At 46.3% G+C, this 22,886-nt stretch overlaps 2 protein-coding genes across 3 annotated transcripts in view; both read left to right on the top strand.

The window, feature by feature from the left end:
• The window catches only part of LOC116947510 (structural maintenance of chromosomes protein 1A-like), a 33,608-nt gene extending 30,205 nt beyond the window's left edge, over positions 1 to 3,403 (top strand). Inside the window, exon 25 of the mRNA XM_032963330.2 lies at positions 883 to 3,403. Coding sequence (XP_032819221.2) covers positions 883 to 1,044 — 162 coding nt within the window. The 3' untranslated portion in view covers positions 1,045 to 3,403. The remainder of the gene's footprint in view (positions 1 to 882) is intronic.
• A 107-nt stretch (positions 3,404 to 3,510) lies between these two features.
• LOC116947511 (fibulin-1-like) overlaps positions 3,511 to 22,886 on the top strand; it is a 36,768-nt gene continuing 17,392 nt past the window's right edge. Inside the window, exons 1-3 of one of the 2 annotated variants that reach the window (XM_032963332.2) lie at positions 3,511 to 6,748; positions 8,393 to 8,454; positions 12,220 to 13,390. In XM_032963332.2, coding sequence (XP_032819223.2) covers positions 12,274 to 13,390 — 1,117 coding nt within the window. In that variant the 5' untranslated portion in view covers positions 3,511 to 6,748; positions 8,393 to 8,454; positions 12,220 to 12,273. The remainder of the gene's footprint in view (positions 6,749 to 8,392; positions 8,455 to 12,219; positions 13,391 to 22,886) is intronic. The other variant, XM_032963331.2, reaches the window with a different exon arrangement.

Consider the following 22,886-nt stretch of genomic DNA (forward strand, 5'->3'; position numbering starts at 1 on the left):
TATGTATCACGAGATTTGAGCAGATTGTGTGTAATATAGAGCCAGGTGTATTTTCATATTGGCAAAAGTTATTGTCTAATGTGCAGTCTGCTGTTAAAAGGTTACTTTATACTTTTCCTGTAACAGTATATCATTACAAATCAATTCAAATCATTCAGTTCATCTACACATCTCTTATATTACATTTCCATGCTGCATCAGCATTATTAAAAAAAAATATGGACTGTTTCCTGATTTAGACTGGAAGAGTGTAGGGGCAAGTGCTGTTTGCGAGAACATATTAATGCCAGTACCAAGACTCACTATTTTTCCTCATGCTAATGTTTGAATACCCTACTAAATTATGGGTGAGACGACCTGAGAAGGTCTAGGAAACGTTTAGATGCCACTTACCGCTCATAATAATTTTAATTTACACAGTTATCACTCTGGGAATAGAACCCAGGTTGCCAGGATCGTAGAGCGGTGTACTAACCATTGAAGCCCTACTTCCGGCAATAAATACAAATGTATGTGGAGAAACAGAATTGCTTTTTAACACATTACAAAAAAATAGAATCTCTGCTGCCCTTGTAAAATCCAACCCCCTCCCCCCCCTGCCTTCCATCATGTCGACCTCCCGCCCCTCTTCAATTCCAAGCTTAAGACGTTTACTTTTTCCTTTGCCTGTGGATTTTGCTGCACTGCTCTCTGCTACTCACCACAGTCCTGCCTGAGCCTGCATCATCTGCCTATGACTGCCTCTCTACAAAATAACTTCCCACAGTTTCTGTGCATGATCTTGAGGGGAAGTCAGATTTAGATGCTATACGAATCCATTTTGCATTGTATTGTTGTCAACAAATGTTTTCCCATTCTTTGTGTGTGTGTGTGCATTTGCAGCAAGGGGACTGCTTGATCAGTCACGTGGTGACGATGGATCTGTCGCGCTTCCCCGACGAACTGTCGGCCGACAGGTCCCATCAGCGCCGCGAACACGACAGCGCCTCTGTGCACTCCGCTTTATCAGAGAATACGTTCACTCCGAATTCCTCTCTTGCGTAGTGTTCCTTCCACTATTCCTCGCTGCCTATGGCCACGTCTGTCTGCAGTCCCTAAAGCAGAGGTGGGGAACTTACTAACTAATTAACTTTAGTTGCAGGTAAGGCCCACTGAGCTATGTAGCCCTTTTTCAGAAACGACCTGGCCACGTGTGATAGCCTAATGAAGTGGCTTTTCATGTGGAAATTTATAGCAGCCAAATACAGTAAAACCTTGGATTGCGAGCATAATTTGTTCCGGAAACGTGTTTGTAAGCCAAAGCACTCGTATATCAAAGCTAATTTCCCCATAAGAAATCATGGAAACTCAGATGATTCGTTCCACAACCCAAAAATATTAATATAAAAATGATTAATACAAAATACCTTTTTATATTTTTATTTAATATAAAGTAATACAATTTATTAATTAAATGTAATCGTGGCTGGTGTGAGGGAGACGAGAGAGAGGAGAGGAGGAGGGGCCATTGTTGCAGTACAGTTACTAAAGAACAGTCACTACACTTGGACACAAAATAAAAAAAAATGCTTTACGCACACACACGTGGTCACAACACTATAGTAAACAGTATACGTTTGCACGGATGTTGACTATACGAGTGAGGCATGCCGACTGAGACCGAGCATGGGAGACGATTACCCACAATCCCGCAGTGAGAGAGAAAGAAGAACCATTGGCTCAGTTGTGATCACGTGACGCTCGGCAGACAAAGCGTATACGTACTACTCGTATTACAAGACCTCGCTCGTTTATCAAGTTAAAATTCATTTAAAATTTTTGCTCGTCTTGCAAAACACACCAAGTTACTCGCAATCCAAGGTTTTACTGTACTCGAAATGCACATTTCTAAAAAGTGGAGTAAAATAAACTTGGGAACCTGGATAAAAATCCACTTGACCAGAGGGAGAACACGGAAACTCCAAATATAAAGGCGACAGGATCGGGATCGAACCCACGACCTCCTGTATACCAGGTGAGGTAGTTAACATCTTGGCACCAGCCCCTTAATTTAATGTGGCCCATAGCTTTGAAACGGCCCGCAAATAATAATTATGCATTACTGCAAGCAGCTTCGCCGTAGTGGTCGAATACTAAAGGGGGTTTTTTTTCCACCAGGCAACAACACTGTTTGAAATGCTAGCATATTCAGACTTTTATCAGTGCAAAGGTTTATTTCAGTGACAGAAGTGATTGAGGTGTGTATTGTGTCATTACCCGCCAAAGATATTTGAAATTCTTACTCGCCGCTCGAGAAAAAAGATTCCCCACTGCTGCCTTAAATGAAGGCGTCTCTAACCAATGACCAGACAGCTCTTGTAAATATGCATCAAGGCAGTGTGTCCTGGGCTGTCCTTCGTGAATTTGAAGCTTTGTTAAAGTAAAAAAAAGGTTTTTTCATAGTGCTCTGGTGATGTCGAGGCACTGATATATTGAAACGATTAGAATTATACACTGAACAAGGTACACAGAACAGTGATCGTCGGTGAATGTGTACATGTACAGCCCTCAATTAATCCACTGCTGCATGAGGGCCTCCACAAGCCAATTTCTAGTATTTACACAACAGTAATTAGAAATGTACAGTCACGTGATACTTTTTGCAGAGTGTAACATAAATGCAATATTATTTCGTAACTAAATTACATTAACGCATTTTATGTTCATACGTTTTTCATGTGTATTCGCCTCTCTGGGTTGTTAATAACAGATAAGATATTCTATTTCTGTATCCTCTCACTATGTAAATAAGCGATGATTATTGCATCTAAATCCTAATTTACATACGTTTGGCATTTATTTTATTTTATCCAGGCCACCCCTTCATCCATTACCCCAAATAATCGAGAGTTGACTCGTTAATTCGGTAGGACATTGAGATCATACCAATTGCAACTAAACATAGATTTTAGGGGGGTGAAACGCCGTTTAGTTTTTGTTCCAATAGTCGGCTCCAAATGCATTGGTTCTGCCGTTGATTATTTCCACATTGAGAAACCCAGAAATCATCTGTTTGATCTTTCTGTAAATCTTAGCCTCGTCTCGAAGCTACATCTGCAGGGCGTGTTGCGGAGCCTGAGAACAGCATTTAGGCCGCCACATGGCTTTGCATTTAATTGCATATTCCATTCATGTCGCACTCTAGACGTTTAACTTGTTGGTGTTACCTTCAGTGGGCTGTTTGATGAAACTTCTGCCATTTGCAGTTAATACCAACCCAACATGTGGTTGAGAATGTTATTTGAAAAAAATTGTTTGTTAAATGGGGGGTGAGGAAGTTTACTAATTATTGTTACAGATTTAATGTTTAAAAGTGTTCACTGCTAATTTTATAAAGCGGAATAAACGTTTTGAAGTTCGTGTATTGTATTTGTGGACTGACAAATGCTTTGTTTAACAATTATAATATTGGTACAAAATGTACATCCCTTTATCAATCCAATGCTTGGTGAAGTCCTTCCCATGCCTTTCAATCAAGAGGATATTTCGCCATGCTGATCAGTGCAGACTGGGTAGGTGAATCACCACGATCAGTTCACTCGCTGTTGATGTTAACCATAGCCATGAATTGAACTTGTCGTGGCGTTCACAGCACGTTGTACTTTATGCACCACCGCTCTTCTGTTTAAAGTGGGTGTGAAATGATATTTTACATCCCCTACTCTGCAAGTGTTTTTTTTTTTCCCGGTCGGGCTACGTGTTGAGCGTTCCCCCTCAAGCTTTGCGTCATGCGCTGCTGTGAGCATCTTCAGGACCGTTGCATGCCCGCAGCAGGACGTGGCAAAAGCGTTATGAGAATAAATGCCCGACACTCATCCCTAGCTTGGATTACAAGCGACGGTGAAAACTTTCGGAATCTTACATCATTAACCGGTGTGTACAATTCGTCCGAGTCGGGTACACGTAGCTAACACTGGGAGATGGCAACAGGACTATTTAGGGTATCACTTAAGCATATTTACCCCTTTCTAAATAACATTTGTTTTTAATTTCAAATTTGATATTGTTGGTACCGTCATTAAGAGAACCGTTGTTGCATGATATATGAACTGGACAGTTGAAAATGTTGAGCCTCGGGTGACTTTTGTTAATCAGAGTTTATAATTGAAGGGGTCTGCAGCTCAATTATATGGCTTAATTTACTGTGCCTATGGCACCTGGGCCCCTTACATTGATTTTACAAGGAAATCTGCTTGTCACTTATAACTATTCTATACAGTAAATGCTGCAGCACAAGATGACGTGCGCAGCTGTATGCCAGTGAACACCAACAGTTTAAAATTAATGGTATACATTTGTGAGGTGCTATCAAAAGTTTTGAGAGCACTGCCAATTGTTTCCATCAATGTTTGCTAAATGTAAAGCTTTATACATGCAATGTGTTTACCCTATGAGTCTAACAATGCATTGATTAATGTCGGTTTGTAATCTTAAAATAGTTTAATTGTGCTCTTTTAAACATTAATCTCTTTTTTGCATGTGTTGTATATAATGGTTCACATGACTCGTACAACCACTGCCTGATGCTGCATTCACCACACTGTTAAAAAGAATAGGTTACTGACTCAAATCGTGATCCTGAATTGTAATAATTAGCCCTTGTGTCATTTTGAGAGGCGTTTGGATTGACACGCTCATGGTTTAATGTATTACAAAAAAATGTGGTCGCTGGTAAACTGAAATAGGTGGCACGTGACTCGTAGCCACGTCCATAGTGAGATATATACTTGATTTGGTATGCCGGATGTGGAAATTCTGGGTTGCTGCATCTAGAGACGTGCAGCTTAAATTCAGCTCTGGTTACGTCTCCAAAGCACACTATGAATATACCTTTGTAGATTGGTAACTTTGTGAATTCGGTTTGCTATTACAAAACCTGAATCAGATTAACACAATTCACTTCAGCTTTTCCATCCTCTGGTGACACAGTGTGGTTGACACGTGCCCTGGTGCACGGAATTAAATGTGGGAGGGCGGGCCCTGTCAGATTTCCCCCTCCTCGGCACCTGGGCCCTTTCGGCCCACTGGCCCTGGTGTAGTTGCACCGCCTACATACACACTTCCATGGCTATGCCACTGCTCTGGATGGACTAACAGAGGTGTAATTTGGATAATTTTTTGTCCACAGTGGTATAGCTGTTAGACTGTTCTAACTTAACATTCCTACCTCCGTCTCCACCTTGTAATTAGGCTTGGCTGCGTATGGCTCACCCCTGCAGGGCGTTGTTAATGGGGCCCACAGAGGAGTTTGGGATGAAAAGGGGCGCATTGTACATTGTACCAATGCAGCATTGAGGAAATGACAGGAGAATTGGCTTTTATTTGTAATTGTGTGGGTCCCTGTGTGTTTTTTATGAGCTTATACTGTAATGCTTTTCAGGAATGTCCTATTTACAGACTTGGCCCCTTTGTCAATCCACTGCCGCGTCAGTCATGGGGTTTGTTTTGCTGAATGTCACCACGTTCAGTGGTGGTTGGTGAAGTGACAGGGGGGGGGACTCACCGCTGATATTAACCATGACTGGAAATCAAACCCGAGCCGCTGTGTTTATCGTGAAATGTGCTAACTATTACAGAGCTGAAGTATAGCCACAGTAAGTGCAGAACCAAATTTAAGATAAGGGGAGGTGGGTTTACACGGTCATTAGTGACCAGGCTAAGACTATCAACTCGCCACTTGAGAACCCAGCTTGATTACAGGCGGCTGCCTGGATTTAAAACCAGAATCTCACTGTGGTACCAGCTTGGCACTTTTGTCTTCTGAGCCACTTGGCCACATCAAGTAAATAATCTAGTTAATGTGCACTGATTACACGCTCGCATCACGTGTGATGACCACGTTTGGAGAGGGCTCGTGAATGGAGTTATGTTGATGGCATTGGTGTCACTGCCCATCACTGTCAACTAAAATAACCACGAGTGCATTGCATTAGCTGCTCATTTTGAAAAATGTCCACGACTTTGTTCATGTATTATACGCAGTGATTTAACTTGCAGTGATGAAGTGTTCACATCGTATGCTAATTACTGAAAAAAATCTCCTTTTTCATAACTATCCCCTGAAGCCCATGTAAACATGTTACGTATATTCTGGTCAAGATATGTCAATTCACCACTCATGTATTGCAAAGCACCATTGTTAAAATGTCATACTGAGCTGGAATACATTTTTACGTTCATGCTAAAAAGCGCATAGAGCTTTCATCACTTTTGGCAATCCAACCGCAAAGTTGGCAGTGTGATCCACAGAAGACATTTTTTTCTATAGCTGTAGGAAGTGTGACTGCTGCACATTGGCACAAAGACGTTACTGTATGCGGATCCTGGAGCAATGGGGAAACGGGGTCCCCCCCTCCTCCTCCTCCCTTCTCTCCTCCCCTTCCCGCCCCTCTTCCCAACTTTCTCCCAATCGGTTTTCCGCCCCTGACCCTCCCGATTCACACACACATGTGGCCACGGGCAGAGCAAACAAAGGGAGGCAACCGCTGCACGGTTTGGACTGGGACCGCCCGCCCGCCTGCCTGCCTGCCTTGCCAGCATTGCCGTTAAGCACTACGTGTAGTGTGCCATGCACGCTGCTCATCTGGATCTGTAAGCGATTAATATTGCACACAAGCATTTCTTGTTTATGATCTTTTTTTTTTTTAAACTTTGTTTTATTTAAATCAGGCGAGCCGTGAGTTGTTTTTTTACCGTTGGGATTCCACAGGTAAGAGCGCGTACGGAAACAAGACGGAATACGTTGGTGCTGTAAATTTGTGTGAATTAATGCGCATAAGGTGGGATGGTAATCTGAACGCCATGCCAGCAAGTTTGGGCAAAACCAGCCTTTCTATTTAACATTAACTGTTTCACCTAAGAGCAAGTTAACAAATTGGTGATGAGAAATATAGTGAAAGGCAAAGTAAGATCTACTCGATGACACTACTGGATTTAGGCACTATAATCTATTTTTAATCAAAATGTCCAGTTGCCCCAACTTTTCGCAATAATTTTTTTACGAAACGGTAACGTGCTTTTTCATTGAATAAGTACCGTAAATATAGTTTGAAATGTTATACTTTGGGCTTTTTTAGTATTTTTTATTTAAATGCAATGTAGGGTTGCGACTATTTGCACCGCTGCAAGCTGTACTGCATGGAATGTTGAACGCTGTAATTTTCTTTGCGGCCCATGTGTTATCTACTTATCTGACGCAGTTAACCTTTTGGCCGAGCGGCCAAAAGGGATTTGCTTAGTTCACGTGGTTTGGCTTCAAACGACCGAACGTTCAAATTGCCCCCACCTCTGCCCCCCCACGATGAGATTAGCTAAATAGAAGAGTGCTGAATGGCAGATGTCAAAGTTACTTTCATGTGATAATGATTACCCAGGAAATTGTACTTTGGCAAGGTGACCCACATTTCAAGCAAATTACAAGACTGAAAATATATATTACAGTGATTTGATACAGCCCTGAACTGGTGGTGGAAATTCCGCATTCCTATGGCAGTAGGAGCAAGTCTATTTTAGACCAACCGCTGTTGACTTCCCCACAAAGTGCTACTTTATCGATCCGGAGTGATGATGGACCGAGTCAACCCCAAACATGGATTACAAGCCTCTCGCCTGCCCAATGAGTTATCTGGCCAGACGGATTTATATTGAAATTTTTAAAAATGCCATCTTGGACAATATAAATCTGCAGGCCATGTAAATGGTAAGCACAACCATATTGAAGCCATAATTCCATTGACCTTGTTAAGCGGTGCTAACTGAAGTCTGGCAGACTTTTGAGGAAGCAGCATTTTTAATTGCCTAAGCAATGTAAACATCCAAATAACTGACGTGGGTTTCGGCTGACAACGTGATGGGACCAAAGACTGATTGTAATAGAACCGCATAGACTTGTAAGTTACCAGACAGCCCCTTTTTTATCAATCCATTGCTGGATGGGGGGGGGGGGGGGCCTCCCCCAGGCTGTGCGAGTCGTGAGGGTTATTTGACCATACTTCAGGCTGGTCGTGTCCCGTTTGGTGAAGGCGGGGGGGGGGGGGCGTTGACATGGGAGTTTAGAAATGCGGTACAGTAATATCCCGGTTTGCGTTGGGGATGTGTTCCTGAAAGGTGCGACGACAATTATCGAGACGACGTAAATCGGAGCGATTTACGGGGGGGGGGGGGGGCGGGTAGCTGGAGGCGAATGCTGAGAGGCGACGCTGTCGGCGACGTGTTGGGTGGGTTGAGGCGATGCAAATCAGGTAGTGCTAATAATAAAGTGACGACGTGTGTTGCGAAACGATGTAAAATGAGATGTAAATTGGAGTGTTACTGTACAACAAATCTGTGTATAAATATCTTAATTTCCTTGCAGGTCCTAGAGAAGCGAGCTGTCTTAGTGGGTGAGCAGGCTTCTCGCTCATCTGGAGGAAAGGGGTGAGTGGCCACTGTCTCCTGGTCATCGCTGCTTTTACACCCTTTTGGACAGCACTGTTAATTTCGCTCGAGAAAATTAGTTAAAATATATTGTCAACAAACCTTTTTTTTAAGTCAACCATTCATATGACCGGACGAAAGCCATCCAGCGTGATGGGTACTGGCGACCTGCCAAAGGCCAAACGATAACTGACGATGAAAATTAACACGTGAATGAAGACGCAGACTAAGGTTATTTAGTTACGGTATTAGAGGCAGCAACATTAAAAATATCAAAAAATTGAATTGGCCTATTCATATAAATACAGAGATCACTGATTGGCTGACCTGATAATATAGGGGAACTGAAAGATGCCCCTCATACATTTAACAACTAAGCATGGACAACATTTTGACTTCATTGGTTGATTAGACTAAGAGAATGACAATTACATCCACAAACAGACTTTAACATTCCACAGATTGCCATTGAATAATTTAAGACTGTGCCAAATTCTAAACATTCTGACAACACTGGCTTGGGATCATCTGCAACACTGGGCATTCACTTCTAGCTGAGCTGACCTAAAGGTGGCACGCGTGGGGCACTGTTTAACGACAGTCTATTGCCGCGTTCCTGTGAGCCACGGCTACACGGCTTGGGAACTTACAGGAGTCGTTCGATTTTTCCAACTCTAATTGGTTGACAATTCGGGCAGAGACCAATTCTCTGGGCAAATTTTGCTTTACTTGTGTTTGTCCTGAATTCTCAATGTCCGAATTGGAGCCGAGTATAAATACGTCACCAAACATGTTACGATCGAAGCTGCTGTTGGTGGTGGGAATTATTTAACTTGCCATTGGACATTAAATGCATAATTTTGTCAGCAATTGCGGCCTTGACCTTTTACTCGCAAGCTTTTCGGAGAAAGCTTTTCTTGGAAGTGTTTCTGGGAAAGACCAACCCAAGCCGGTTGTGGTGGCTCGACTTGACACATCATGGAAACGCCACTTTGTGTTTACCAACCCGATCTATCCTCCATCCCGAGTTGAGGCCACGCATTTTAAGTTAACACATTTCTATATATATTTTTAAAAAACTAGATTGAAAACTCATTTAGAACGGCTTTTTGTGTTTCGTTATCGTTCCCTCGCACCTCCGATTTGCATGGTTGGCTACTTATGGTGCGAAAGAAGTTCCACATACGTTACAGTGACTCTTCGGTCTGGGCAATTTGTCAGCCCTAACCCACGTGAGCACGTTTTTCGGATGTTTCCTTTTGTTTGGCATTCGCAAATGCTTCTTTGAAAAAGCAATAATCTAAAAAGTTTCATAGTAGCAATCGGTGATACACAAGTGCTGGTATACGACGTTATGTCTTACCGGCACTTCTCAGAACACCAAGTGTTTGTGTCGGCACTATTCACAACGGTTTCTATCCCTATGCTACGATGTTTCTGCAGAGGGTTAATGCCAGTTAACATGGTGCTGCAGGACTATGCCGACACTTATGACGTTCCATTTTGTCCACTGGTTATCGTCGTTTGCCAAAAATGATATCTGAAGCTCAGGACAACTCAAATGCACTAGCCGACTTGAGTTGTCTGCCCAAGGACACTAAGTATATTTTAAGGATTCAGATGGGCGGCTGTGTGTGAATCTTAGTTGGTGTGGGGAGATCCCTCTACACTAAATGAGCGATCCTAAAGACGGACAGAGAAAATGGGGAGAGACGGCGGGACACGGAGACATTGATGCCGAGAGCAACAGGCAGAAAGGGGCATGAGAGACAGACACGGGCGTGGAGAAAAACTACACGGAGTCATGGAGAGTCACTAAGGGACATAGGGACACAGAGAGATAGCTACAGATGTGACGATAGGCAAATAGAGATAGGGACACCAGAGAGATGGACACTGGCATTGAAAAAGAATCGTGGAGGGAGACAAAAAGAGACATACTGAGAGATGAACAAACACGTGAAGAGACACAGATACACCCCAGAGACTGACACTTTGGTGTCTAAGCAGTGGGGTGGCGCGATTGGTGTGGCCCCTGGTGTGCAATGAATGGAATTGGGGCCTCGCCGTTCAATAGCCCCTGCTCTTCGTTGCCCTGCTCTTGGGCCCCGCGTGTCTTGTGTGTGTTGCACATGCAAAGATGGCATTGGATGTGGATGCAGGACACACTGACAGCCGTGTGACCCCTGTGTCCAAGTCGTGGACGTGAATATCGATCGATATTTCTGCAGTATGGAGTACTGTTGACTTTTTCTTTATTACTGCAGCGTAGTCACAATTCTGTATGAACTTGTAAACAGGGCAGGCTACGTTGCCTAACGGCCTGAAGACCCTCGCACAAATGCCTTTGGGTCACGCACTGGACTGGTGCCTTGCGCGCATGCGCTAAATAAATCGAATGCCTTTTCTTAAGAATACATTCAATCCGTGGCTGCTGAACGGCACTTATTGAACACGTTTTCTTGAGCGTCGATACGTTTTTTTCCTGCGGTCCTACTGTCCTATGGAACAAACCACACTCAATTGTACGTATACGAATGTCAAAGATTCCCCGTATAGCCTTTAACAGACAGTTGGGGCAAGTGCTGTTAGCGAGCACCTATGAAGGCCGGCACGGCACACGAGGGGGTGGGTGGCCAACAACCACGCCCGACCGCCTTTGTCTGCCCAGTGGCGATGTTTACGCACAGCACCAGGTACTCATTTGAGGCCGAGTCGATCTAGGGGTGGCCCAACACCGGTTCAGATAATCGTCACTGGTGTTGGCCATGAGCGGGAATGGAATTCGGGTCGCCAGGTTCTAAGCACAGCGCGCTAACCGCTGCACTACCACACCCCTAAATTGTACACACACACACACGGTATATGTATATATGCCACTGCTGTAAGCTGCAAAACTTCCGCAAGGATCAAGGAACGCTGTCCGACATGTGACGGCTGTTTTCACTTAGCGTCGATTCACATCCGTCTGTATAATTAATAGCACGGCCGTGGGGTCTTTGTAGTTTTACTGCTCTCCCGGATGACACAGTTCTTTTTTTAAATATATATTTATAAACTGCAAAGAGCTTCAAACGTTTACATCGATGCGCGTTGGTGTGTGATATTACCGCGTGAGGGGGGAGTTTAAAAGAAAGAAAAAAACGACGAACTCTACGGGAAGAGGTGTGGCTGACCTGACCGAGTGGAATAAATACAAAAAAATGCCCCCTCAATTTATTGACACGTTCGTATTTTTTTTTACATATTTGTTTTTTTGTCTCGTTTCCGGCCACATGGCTCAGCGCTAGGAGTGAGCGGAAAGGTTTGAGAATTGAAATCCTGGTTGTGGGCTGACTCGGCCTGTCTTCCATCTGGGGTCGAAAAAAACGAGCACTATTTTTTTGGGAAAGTCTACAGTGGTTGTCCTAATATTAGACTAACCCCCGCCATAGGAATATGGAGTTTCCACCTCTGGCTCAGGGCTGTAAAACATTTCGAGCATGAGATCACCGACTGTCTTGTTCAAATTGTTTATTCCTTTAACCTCATTTGCCAAAAAATTAGTCGGCTCCCCGCCAAATATGTTGCGACATTTGTTTATAATTTACATGAATTGTAAGCATTCGATTCTCACACCCGCATCTCAACTCGTGTATCATCAGCATCTCCAATTAGCACGTTTGACTACGTACGGTGCAAAAGAAGTTCAACATACATGCATACATGAGAATCGACTTTAACCAAATGTAACCGTTTCATTGTGACTCGCCCACTGTTTTCCAGCAGGTGCCTGATCCACACTTCAGAAACAACAACCCCACAACTTCTCTCGACACCATGACCGCTGACAATTCCAGCGCAAGCTCGTCCCACCTTTTGCGCAGAACGGCGCTGGCGCTGCTGCTGCCGCCGCTGCTGCTGCTGTGCCTGTCGCTGCCCTCGCTCCCGTCCCTCGCTCAGCCGACCTCCGACTGCTCGGGGGTCGCCTGCCCTGAGCTCGCCAACTGCCTGAAGGACGTGCTGGAGCACGGCCAGTGCTGCCCGACGTGCCTCCTCCGCGGCTGCCCCTGCGAGGGCCACCGGCGCCGGCGGTGCATCGACGCCGGCTACAGCGCCGGCTCCGTCCCCGAGGGCGTCTCGGTCTTCATCAGCGGCGTCCCCGGCGGTGCGGGCGGCGGCGCCGACGTCATCGCACCGGCGGGCGAGGAGTGCCTGTGCCCGCTTGGCGGCGGCGTGCTGGGCTGCGTGGCGCTGTCGGCGCCCTGCCCCGAGCTGCCGCCCCACTGCGTGGAGACGGTGCAGGGCGCCGACGGCTGCCCGCAGTGCCTGCACCTGGGCTGCCTGGGTGACGGGCGCGCCTACGCCGCCGGACACACGGTGCAAGCACCCGGGTGCCGCCTGTGCCACTGTCCCGCGTCGGGCGGGGAGCTACTGTGCTACCCGCTGCTGCCCGACTGCGAGCCGGCGCTGTGGGACACTGCCGGCGCCACGTCGTCCGCCGGCGCCACCGGTGCCAGCTTGTCAGAGCAACAGCAGCAGCAGCAGCAGCAACAGCGGAGAGCAACCGGGAATGGAGACGGAGACGGGGATGGAGGCGATGACGCCAGCAAGCGCGGTGACGTCAGGCAACTGCAGTACGAGGTACGACCGTCGCAGTGGAACGGTGCGCCGGAGGAGGTGGTGCCGGGACCGGTGGAGAGCACCGGCGAATCCGACGAGGTGGCGGAGGCTGCCATAAATGAGACTGCGGCGGTGACGGCGACGACGGCGATGCATGGAGAGGGGCGGCCGGCAGGGGCGGCCATGGGAAAGGCCGTCGAGAGAGACGGGCTGCAGCAGGCGGGTGAGGAGGCGGTGGGGCGAACGGGGCCGCCACGGGCTGGTGCAGGAGGAGAGGCTGGTGGTGTTGGAAATGGCTCTGAACCGGTTCCTCTCACCAGCCTGACCAACGCAGGTAAAGGCCACTTTGTTGATTTTTGTCTGCTGGGTGGTGTAACTCGGTTTGCATGGGGCCCTGGTTTTAGGAATGAAACTGGGGTGGAGACCCTGTTCATTTTCCACACCACCTCTTTGTAGCCCAAAACCCGTTCGCCTGCGGCCCATGTGCGGTTGCACCGCCTGCACACTTCATGGCTGTACCACTCTCTGCCGCGGTGGTACATTTTTCTGAACTGTCTTTGTGAAGTTTGAGTGCTCGCCTCATTGGCGTAGGGTTTCTCTGGGCATTCTGGTTTCCTTTCTCGAGCGAAATCGGTTTTATTCAAACCATTATCAATTGACGAGTCACATGACCTGCGAAGCATAACAGATTTTTTGACTTGGGAAAATAACGGAGACATCTTATGAAGGTGTAAAGGCATATGGTTTCAGTCTTGTTTATTATGTGCACACGTTTGAAATAAATAAAACGTCAATCTTATCCTGAGAACACATAAAATGATATTTCCACCCACCTAGTCTCCCACCCTCTATCCTCATTTTACGAGACGGGGCAGAGGTTCAGAATGCTGAGCTGACACCACTAAAACGTTGGGTGCAAATCCAGGCAGCTGCCTGTGATTCAATTGGGATCTAAAGTGTAGGGAGTTGATGGTCTCAGCCTGGCCACCAATTGGTTGCACAACAAACCCCCCTCATATCTTAAATGTGGTTCTGCATTGACTTTGGCTACATTCATAGTTCTGTAGTAGCACACTGCACTATAAACCCAGCGCCTCGAGATCAGATATGCTTCTGCACTTAATTTGGCAAATTTTCCAGCTCTAAAAAAATGTTAATGTCAGATTCGCTGTCATGCAAGAAACGTTACTGTCAGTGATAGAGTGCTGCCACCAACTCTGCGTACCAGAGGTCACTTGTAGGGATCTCAGAGGTAGCTCATTAGCATCCGCTTCTGTGGGTCATTCTCTAGCGTGAAGGGTTACAATGCTATACCTTCCCCCCGCACCTGTTGTCCTTCCCCCCTCCCCCCCCACACCTACGATTTGCACGGTTGGCTACGTACGGTGCGAAAGAAGTTCAACGCACGTGCATGCCGAGGGTTGCGAATGGATTCCTCGTCTCGTGAATTGACGCCGATCGCATATTCAGTAACGACGATCGTGAGAACGTTTCTTCCTTGAGGTTATTTTGTTGCGCAACGCGCACCAGCGCCATCTGACCGTCCTGCCGGTGTCTTCCTTCAAAAGCCCCTCCGATTGCCTTCGGGGGGATTTCATGAACGACCGCTTTGTGGATTAAAAACGGGGGGGGGGGGGGGGGGGTGGGGGGAGTTCGCCGGGTTCCACGGGCGGTGGTAAAAATATAAATAAACTAAAGAGCACTCGGACAGGTGTTGCGTTGCTTCGGTTTTAAGAGTGCCTTTGAAATGCCGGTGGCTATCGCCCCACAATCTCACCTTGCGAGCAGATGTTGCTGTGATGTGTTTTAAGTGGCGAACACGTTTGTTTGCCCGTCGGGTTTCCATGCCCGTTGCCCGAGCTCAAAGGAGACGGAGTGGTGAGGACTCGTCATGTATCAATACGCGTAAACCGATGAGGCGTTGGTTGTTAGCCAGTCGTCTGCATTTACCCCCATTGTATGCTTCAAAGTAACGAAAACAAGCTGAAGTGATTTTCTGTTCTATAAACTGAAACTAAACTATTTTTATTTTGCCACGGAAGGCCCACTGAGCTATATAGCTATTTTGCAGAAGCGACCTGGCTATCACAAGTGATAGCCCAATGAAGTGGCTTATCATCATGTGGAAATGTTTATCAGCCAAATACTCTTAAACGCATGTTTCTAAATGTGGAGGGAAAAACCGGAGGACCTGAAGAACAATCCACGCCACCACGGGGGAAAGAGACGTGCAAACTCCAAATATACAACAGGCATCATGGTCGAGATTGAACCCACGACCTCCTGTATAGCAGGCGAGGTAGTTAACATCTCGCCACTGCGGTGGCACCAAATGAGCGTTGAGGCCTTGGCGCTCATTTCCCGTTTACAGCCACGAATCGGTGGTGAAAATTCCACATTCCTGTGACGGGGGACGATTCTCTTCACATAACAACCACTGTTGATTTTACATGGATGAATTTTTGCCGTGGCACAATTGCCCCGAGGCATGTCTTGTGGTAGAGCTATTACAACAAAAACACTCATGGACTTAACAAACAAACTCGAACTTGTTTATACGTGAACTTTGAGTAGATCGCATGGAAATTAAAACGCGTGGGCTGGGTTCATTTAGAAATTAGTTTAATCTGCAGCGATCAAGACCCCTTCCAGTGAAATATCCCGGCCGGAAAGCAGCGCGGTTCGGCTTGAAATCGACACAAAGGCGTTTTGTTTACGGTTTTGCGTTCATGGGCAGCCTGCAGATTGCCATCTCGCAGCGCGCACATTATAAATGTGTCGTCGTGAATGCAATGCAATTCGCACAGATTCGTGTCGCTCCTGGGGAACGCGACTGCACGGAAAACAGCGGGGCACGTCTCGTTCTATATATGATTGAGAAATAATGTAGGCGATCACAGTAGTATCCGGAGGGGAAAAGGGAAGAGTCCTTGAGCCTTCTCGGCTTGCGTAGGCTTCATATGGTGACGCAAGACTCGCATATAAAAACCCATACCCTGGCGTAGGGAGACCACATTCAATTTGGATTTATATTTCGTGAAAAGCCAACCGCGTTTCCAGATTGCTGCACTGAAACGGTGAGTAATAGTTAATTTACATAGGGGGTAAAGGATCAAAGAAGGACTTGAACTTGGGGCCGGCGGTGGGGGCTGTCCAAGTGACCTGTAATCCAGCACTGCGGTGGTGAGAGATGGTGGATTGCACACAAACCTGTTGAAATTTCCTTTCCATGGGCATCGAGATGGTACCATACCATGGCTGACTGGAAAAAGGCAGTACAGCAAACAGCGCCGCGGTGGCAAGATGTGTACGACCTCTCCTTGTATACAGGAGGTCTTGGGTTCAATCCTAACCCTGACACCTGTATATTTTGAGTTTGCATGGTCTCCCCGTGGTCGCGTGGATTTTCTCCTGGGTGTTCCGGTCTCCTCCCACATGAAAAATACTCTTCCAAAAGGAATTGGTCAAACATCCCAGTGCAGGACCCTCTTGAAAGAGTGTCTTAATACACAGTGAGGCTTTCCTGTAACAATGAAGGTCAGTAATCGCAATTAAAGCTAATGTATGCAGACATATTCTTCAATAATTATCATCGTTATAATTATTTAGAAGGGGAGGCCAAGGAAATTATTTTGTCGAACTGATGACATCGCTGATTTTAGATTGGCAGGTGGGTAGCAGATCTTTAGGTAGGTATGCATGTTGAACTTCTTTCATGCAGTACGTAGCCGGCAGTGTTAATCGCAATGTAAACGCAGTTGTGCCTTTTCTTTATTTTTCCAGGATTTCCACTTATTTCTGGATTATGCAAAAGAACGTAATCTCGTGACCGACGAGGAAATAATTAATTCTTTTTTCTTTCATTGTTTACTTGAATTTATCTTGCCTGTTTAAGGATATTTGCGTTTGGATGAGAGCCCTGATTAAATGTCTTGGCTCTGCAGGCCGATCGGGGTGACCAGTGATAGGTCATGAGTTCAAATCCCGGTCACAGCTTGACTCAGTCCTTCATCCCCCCAGGGCCAATAAAATAAATACCACTGTTGGGGCATTGTATAAACTATTTTTATTTTACCAGGTAAGGCCCGCTATGTAACTCTTTTTCAGAAGCGACCTAGCTATCACAAATAATAGCACAACGAAGTGGCTTATCATCATATGGAAATTTATAGCAGCCAAATTCTCATAAACGCATGTTGATTCGAAGTGTGGAGGAAAAAACCAGAGGACCCGGATGAAAATCCACGCGACCACCAGGAGAGAGATATGCGAACTCTACATATAGGCATCGTTAGAGTTGGGATCGAACCCACGACCTCCTGCATACCAGACGAGGTAGATAACATCTTGCCACTACGGCACCCTGCAGTGGTTGTCCTCCGAACAGACTCACACCTGCCATAGAAATGTGGAATGTCCATCACTGGCTCAGGGCTGTAAATTGGACGTGAGCGCCAAGTTGTTTGATCATACCTCACACCCTACGCTGGACAGTATGTATGTGTGTATGTTGAACTTCTTTCGCACCATGCGTGGCTAACCATACTAATCGGAGGTGCAGTGTGGGTTGGTGAAGAGGGGTTCGCAAGAACCGATTCAGATATCGCTCCCCACTGATGTACGCCGTGGCAGGTAACTCAACTCGTCTGGACGGGTTCGTAGCTCAATGTGCCAACCGCTCTTTCACTACTCTCCACATTATAATGATTACAGTAATGCAATGTATAACGCGCGTGATAGTTAGCAGGCAAAAATAAGGCGTGGAGCTCAGTGTTGCTTGAAAGCCAGGGAAAAAGAGTTGGGGCCTTTAATTGTCGGTGTAGATTGAACGATACTGATGCTGCGAATGTGCAGAGAGATTATCAGAATCTTTATATATCCTGGAGAAATCTGATAAGCTATGAAGCTCTTTTTTTCACACATTTCCAGTAGGGTCGGGTCAGAAAGTTACAACAACAAACAATAAAAATAACGACAGCAGTACAAAGCACAAAAAATATATCCGTAAAATAGATCAAGTATATAAGTTCAAATTGCATAAGTACACTGTGATGACGATGATGGTCACGTTCCAGACGGCAGAGGCTGCCACAGAGAAGCGACGCCCAGTGGTGGCCATGGTCCTGCTCGTCGGTGTAGAGAGGAGGAAGTTGTGAGTTGCGCTGCTGCTGCTGAGAGTTCCACCGTCAGCTGTAGAGCAGGGTGACAGCAGGTTGTAGTGCAGGGTGACAGGAGCTGTGGAGGCAGGGAGACAGCAGTTGTAGTCCCACAGATCCACATTCGCATGCCCTCCAAACTGTTTCTCAAGATGAATTTTCAGTTGAAGCGCCTTTTCTCAATTTTTTGTTTCCTCCCGACGAAAGATGCACGTTTATTATTTGTCAGCTTAACGAAGGGAAAGAAAGAGACGAGGAATAACCATGGCAGTTTTTTTTTGCGTGGCATTCGAGCCGTCCGTGTGGTTGGTCAGCGCGTCCCCGTCACAGTTGGTGTAACGCGTACGCTACAGACTCTCGAACAATGAAACCCCGTGTGTCTTTGCCCCCTCCCACTGAGACCACAGTCCTGCCTTACTCAAAAACACTCCTTTAAAGAAAGTAACACACGAGGTGGTAACCCAGTTGGCTCAGCTGGCATCGCGTAGATCAGGGGGCCGGCAAACCTGCAGCTGCGGAGCCACACGTGGCTCTTTAAGGACTGCAGTGCGGCTCTTACGTTTTTTTTGTACCGAATTCGCAAAAAAGGGCTCTTCTTGTTAATTTGATTGTCTAGTTCACCATTGAAGTCCAATTTACCATGGGAGTTCAGTTTACCATGGGAGTCCAGTTTACCGTGGGGGAGTCCATTTTACCATGGGCAGGAATCGCCAACCTGCAACTCCAGAACAGCACGCGGCTCTTTCAGGACTGTTTCGTGACGTTACTTATTAAGGCCCACTGTCTCGTATCCATGTGCGTTGCGGCTCTTGAAATATAGAGGGGTTTTTTTACCGACTTAGAAAAAGATAGCTCTTGTTATTTTGGTTGTCAACCTCTGGCATAGACCCTGGGTTCGAGTCTAGGCAGCTGCCTGTGATGAAACCGAATTGTCAAGTGGTCGTGAGTTGACGGTCTCAGCCCAGTAACCCCTGACAGCACACACAAAAAACACACATTAAAGTCGGCTCTGCAATTAAGTGATTTCCATGAGACAAACATTACTCTGTAGTAGGGCAGGTGAAAAATGCTGTCCCCTGCTCTGTCGATCAGAGGTCACACGAAGGATATCCCTGCTATACCGAGAGATCCAAATGGATTCCTTTTCTCATGGCGCAACGCTGATAGTAAAATCGGGATAACATTGTGAAAAAAGACAAATGGACGTATTGGCGGTACACTGGTGCAGCACTACACACCAGTCCTCAAAACAGTCTTAAGATCTCAATTTTAACTGGCATTCGTTTTCGACCGCTTCGACATCACGAGAACTGATTTTGACGCACCCCACAATATTTTCTGACCGGGGGTGCGAATCGTGGGAAAAAATAAAATAATTCCGAAAAATTAGATTTATTTTTTTTATACCGCGCACCAGTGTACCGCCAATACGTTCAAATACATTCACAAACATATATATAACATTTAGCCTGGCTTGGCCCGACGGTGTCATGAGCCCCACTATACGAAGCGGAGACACGACCGGCGTGTTTACCATCGCGTCAACAAAGTGGCTCTGTGAGAGCCGAAGCACGATGATGCTTCGAGAACATTTTTCTTGCCTCCTCCTCCCCCCCCTGCTCCCTTCTCCTCCCCTCTCAAATTCGTTTTCTGCTCGGAAAGAAAATCCCCTCCGGCCAATAAACAGAAACCCAAGAGCAGCGTTTCTCGTGGCGCTTGCGCTGGCTCGGCACAGTCGCGGGCGACGGCGACGACGCGTTTCCAATCCGGCAGCGAAATTGGGGCGGAGTGCCCTCCCATTTTAACCGCGCTCAAAAAAAGAACAGGTCAACAAAAACAAGACAAACAAAACAAACCGTGACCCAACCAAAAATTATCCAGCCGAGAATAATTACAACCCTCCCACCCCCCCCCCCCATCCAATCTCTCCAATCTATTGTGACCGCAATAGATAAATTTGTGTTTTTCAGAAAATATCACTAGGGGGGGTGAGATTTTTTCCCCCTTTGTATTTGTCTTATTTTTGTTTGTTTTGCTTCGTGTGGGGGAGGAACGCCGTGTGTATTTGATTTAGAAGCCGCAGTGCGACTCTGGCGTGTGATTGGAAAGCTCCTTGGCGGGGGGGGGGGGGGCCTTGTGCATTTACGATCGCCCGCTCGTTATTGGCCGTCGCCGCTCGCCCCCTACATAAGGGTGACACCCCACCGGTGCCGCCCGCACCTCGCAGCGCCTCGGGGTGACACCGGGCTTGGTTTTGGTGTGTTCTGACCATTTTTTGTGGCTCTTCATTTCCTTCCACCGGGCAATCGAAGCCAGCGTCGGGGGCTCGCGTAGGCGACAATGCGGAGTCTCGTTAATGCCTGGCTGATCGTGCGCACTTCTCTTCTAATCTCTCCGCTAACAGGTAAATGGTCGCTGAAGTTTTTTGGCAAAATATTTCGCGTCTTATTTTCTTACACTCGCCCAGCTGCTATAACGGGTCTCATATTATGCGTGCACTGTGTTCAACTCACGTGTGTTTAGTTTATGACCATTATATACTTTGTTTGTTGAGCAATATTCCTCAAGGATCCTGTACTCACTCTCTGCAACGTTAACATTGTTGTTCTTGCTGCTGTGCTCACGCAGCACCACGTATCTCCCGTGTAAAATAGCCGGGCAGTCGGCTACATGGGATCATCTTCCGTGTAATAGATCAAGTAAACTCAAACTCTACACTTACATTTACTTGATGGCGTGCTTGCCAAAGTTTTAGAATCTGTGCTTCTGCAAGGTCCCCGTTTTTAAATGACCTAGGCTTGAATACTATATTGTGTCTGAATACTTGGTAACGGTTAGGGCACTACACTGCAATCCTTGCCACCTGAATTCGATGCCCAGCCATGGCGCTAACATCAGTGGCGAGTGACATCCGAACCCGGTCCTAGGTCACTGCTCAGAGGTTGACTCATCTTCCAATGAGAAATGCCACTAAGTTGTGACTTGCATTTAGATGACTTTGCTATCAATTTCCACATAATGACCAATGTTTATTTTTTGCTATTGTGTGTGGCCACGTCGCTTCTAAAAATAAGCTAATAGCTCAGTGGTGTTTTCCTGCTAAGATAAAAATAGTTGAGCTTTATTTGTATACTTTTTTTAAAGTGATTTGTTTACCTTTCCTATACGTTGCACTCCTTTCGTGTTTGTGTATTGTTTGTTGTTGTACCGTTCTTACCCGCCCCTACTGGACATCTGCGGAAAAGAGCTTTATAGCTCATCGGATTCCTCCAGTATAAATAAATATTGTGATTCTGATTCGGTGCGTGACCCTCGACACTGGAAAGACAAAGGTGGCCGTGCGTGGTGCTGACCATACCACACCCACCTCGCACCGTGCCCACCTTAATAGGTGCTCACTCACAGTTCTCTTCCTATAACAGTGTACATTTCGCTACGCGGGGGGATCTTTGTCATGTTGTTCTTCACAGTGAGCCGTCATAACATGATTGTTGATGCGCGCGCAGTAGGTGGGCCTGTAAGCCTCCGGTGGAACAACGTAGGCACTTGTCGGGTGCAAGTCACCCCCGTCCGTGCCTCGGCTTATCGGAGACATCACAGCGCCGCCCCGTGCCACCCCGTAAAGGGGGACGTTAAGCCAGCTTCTCTTGGGGAATTCTGGGGGGCGGCGGCGGGGGGGGGCGGGGTGTTCCGTGGTCATGCTTGGGAAGAACGAGAGATATCAACACTCTGTGCGTAAATCCAAACGGACGAGACAGAAGCAAAACAACTGCAGCGATGTCAAAGCCCACGCTGGCGTTCAATACGTTACTCAGTGCCGACTCGAAGCCACTTTGTCAAATCCACTGCTTGGTTGAAACGGCGTGGGGGGAGCCCCACGCCGTTTCGGTCATCGGGGGTTGGCTTGGCTGAATTCCATTTAAATATTTTAATGGCTTATTCTTTAAGTGAATATTTTATCTGTTAGCATTATTGATAGAGGTTTTTTTCTACTTTCTGTTTAGTTTGTTGTCCTTCCCCCACACCTGCCGATTAGTACGGTTGGCTACGTACGGTGCGAAAGCAGTTCAACATACACACATGCTGATGACGTTTACAGACAGAAAGAAGATTGAAAAAAGACAAGCAAGTTACATTGGTTTTTTTATTGTATGGTAAATAAGTCAGCTGTAATCCTTAAAAAGTTCTAAATTAATTTGCGAAGAGAATGCATGCATGCATTAATGTTAATGGGAGTCGGTTTGAACATTTGTAAAAATAAATTAAATAACCCTATGTGATTTGTTAAAATAAACATAATAACCGTGTATGTCCTGACATTTGGGCCACCCTGCATGTAAAGCTTTGGATTTATTTTAATTTGAATGTGCATTTGACTTGAAACATGTTTGGCCCACTGCAGTCTAATGAGATTCAAGATTGAATCTTGCTTCTCTCCCGAGCGGTGCATTTAATGAAATGGAGCGTTGGGTGGATTGTTGCAACTGCACGCACCGCAATTACTGCAAATTAAAATCACACACACTCACCCACGCGCACATACCTGGCTCCCCACAGACATTCGTGTAACTATTTCTGCGTTTCTCTCATGCGTTTTAAAAAAACAAAACTGACAGCTGAACAAAGCAAGCAAGCGAGATGTTAAAGTTACTTTTAGTTTTGTTTAAAATCTTT

Source organism: Petromyzon marinus, chromosome 30 (genome assembly GCF_048934315.1).
Source record: "Petromyzon marinus isolate PM22_M1 ecotype Great Lakes invasive population chromosome 30, UKy_Petmar_22M1.pri1.0, whole genome shotgun sequence".
Lineage (NCBI taxonomy): Eukaryota > Metazoa > Chordata > Hyperoartia > Petromyzontiformes > Petromyzontidae > Petromyzon > Petromyzon marinus.